The sequence below is a fragment of the Palaemon carinicauda genome, chromosome 2 (genome assembly GCF_036898095.1).
Source record: "Palaemon carinicauda isolate YSFRI2023 chromosome 2, ASM3689809v2, whole genome shotgun sequence".
Taxonomy (NCBI): domain Eukaryota; kingdom Metazoa; phylum Arthropoda; class Malacostraca; order Decapoda; family Palaemonidae; genus Palaemon; species Palaemon carinicauda.
Window position 1 is genome coordinate 90,239,041 of NC_090726.1, and position 2,465 is coordinate 90,241,505.

Genomic DNA, 2,465 nt, shown 5'->3' on the forward strand with positions numbered 1-2,465 from the left:
GACATCACCTAAACTATATGAGACACCCTCTAGCTTTTTCGGTTTCGACGTCTCATTATCGCTTCGATGTCCCAGATCAGCCTGAGGAGGTCTGATTTGCGTGAAGAGAGTTTCCCCAACCACGACAGGACTAACATGGCCTTGGATAGAAATGACCGAATCCCTTGGATTTTCCTCTGATGGAGGTGAAAACCCCATTCTCCCGACTAGGCATCCATGCGGATGATCTTCAATAGTCGAGGTAGTTGCAAGGGCATGGTCTTCAATAGGCTTTTGGCCTTTGACCATTGTTAGGGAAGCGATTAAGGAAAGACTGATATCGGTCCTTTTAGATATCTTCGAGCGTTTGATGCTTATCTTCTCCAGACTCTAAACGCATATTTCAGATGTGCTCTTAGCACTAAGTCTGTCACTATTGTGAACTGGAGAGAGTTTAGAACTCTTCCCTGTTAGCGCCTTGGAATCCTGACTGATTACCATAGTCTCTTGACAGACCCTGGGATCTCCTTATACATCCCTAAGGTAAAGGAGAGCTGGTGTGACCAAAGATTTTGATGGGTTTTTAACCATTGAAGCCTTTGAGCTGGAGAGAATCGAGACTTCTTGAAGCTGATCTTGCATCCCCGATGTTCCAGGAATCAGATCACTTCCTTGGATGCTCATAGACCGGCCACTTTGGGTGCTTCCTACACCAGCCTTTTGTCCAGGTACTTTGTTAACTGAACCATTTCTAGGCTTGGCTTTTGCGTGACTGTGTCCGCTAATTCCGTGAAGATATTTAGGACTGTGTTTAGTCTGACAAGTATCTTTCCTATGACATACGTTATCCTCTATAACAGTGGTTCTCAAACTTTTTCATGAGCGACCCTATTTGAAACATTTCATTCCTTCGCGACCCAGAGTAAAGTGAAGAGAAAGAAAACATGCAATGATATATACACTTTATTTTGGAAAAAAAAATAATGTGTACAGCTTTTCATTCACAAAACTCTCCATGCAACCTTATATGATGCCAATGTGGCTTGCTTCAAAGCCACTACTGCTGGATTGTCAGGTGTCTCGAACCTTTGTCGTTTCAGAGCAGCTTTTCTTTCAAAAAAAGCTCTCTCTTGGAGAGCATGTTGAGGGTGCTTTGAAGTCAGATGTCTTTTCAACTTATTAGATTTCAGCGACTCATTTGACAGAACTTCGCAGCAGATAACACACTGAGGCTTGATGATTCCATGATCAACGATGTTTGTGAATCCGAAGTCTAGGAAGGCATCCTTGTATGATCGTTTTGCCATTCTGAAAATAACAAAAACAGACTCAGTAATTTACAAATGGTATGTAAAAAGAGACAGACACAGACAAAAACAGAGAGAGACAGACACAGACAAAAACAGACAGAGAGAGACAGACAGACAAAAACAGACAGAGAGACAAAAGCAGACAGAGAGAGACGAAAACAGACACAGACAGACAGTCAGACACAGACAGACAGACACAGACTTGCAATGTTTTCACCTCTTGCCATTGTAACCCGGGCGAAGACGGGTATCCCTGCTAGTTATTATTATTATTTAGTAAATATAGTAAGTAGTATATGAAACAAGATATTATATAATTATACAACACACACACACACACTCTACTCACACCAATGACTGCAAACGGCACAACCTCCCTCGCCTGCGGTCGGTGGAAAATAGACACCGCGCGCGAGCATACACGGGCCCACTGCCAGTCCAACATACGCGTTTGATACAGGAGTCTTTCCTGTCAGAGACACCATTACATGGGGCCCAGGAGGAGGGAGGTGGGGGGAAGATGAACATACATAACAAAAGTAATTTGTGGTTAAAGAAGAATAATTCAATTAAGCAACTGAAATACACTGAAACACTGAAAGCATGATAATGTTCCTGTGTCCCTGCGACCCATCAAAATTGATCTCGCGACCCAACTTTGGGTCGCGACCCATAGTTTGAGAACCACTGCTCTATAACTTGAATCCTAGGTAGGAGGAGAGGGGGCGACTGACTGGGAACTGCCAATAGGTATCTTTCCGGTCTGACAAGACTGTGAACACCTCATTGTGAAATAGGGTCCTTATGTTCAGAAGGATTAACATTCTGAACTTGCTGTTTTATGTGAACTTGTTGAGTGGCAACAAGTCCAGAATGACTCTGAGTTTTCTTGAGTCCTTCTTGTGAACACCAAACAGCCTTCCCTTGAATTTGATGGACTATACTTTCCTTACTACCTGTAGGCTCTAGAGCACTAAGGTATACTCTTCCAGGACGGGGTTGGGGTGCAGGAAGAGTTGAGGTAATGATGGTGGAGGCATGTCTATTTTCCATCCTAGTCCTATCTTGATTAGGTCTTGGACCCAATGATCGAAGGTCCAGCGATCCTTAAGGAACCTTCCTCCTACCAGAAGCGTCTCTTTGCTTCAACTGATCATAAGGTTTACCTCTTTGACC

The 2,465-nt window shown here is 43.5% G+C and overlaps 1 protein-coding gene across 1 annotated transcript; it reads right to left on the reverse strand.

Annotated features, from left to right (window-relative positions):
• Nucleotides 1-507: 507 nt before the first annotated feature.
• Nucleotides 508-1,774, reverse strand: LOC137618353 (SCAN domain-containing protein 3-like). Its single transcript, XM_068348524.1, has 3 exons — nucleotides 1,737-1,774; nucleotides 985-1,287; nucleotides 508-760 (listed from the first exon to the last, which is right to left on the reverse strand). The coding sequence occupies exons 1-3, from the start codon at nucleotides 1,772-1,774 to the stop codon at nucleotides 508-510; spliced, it is 594 nt and encodes a 197-aa protein (XP_068204625.1).
• Nucleotides 1,775-2,465: the final 691 nt, after the last annotated feature.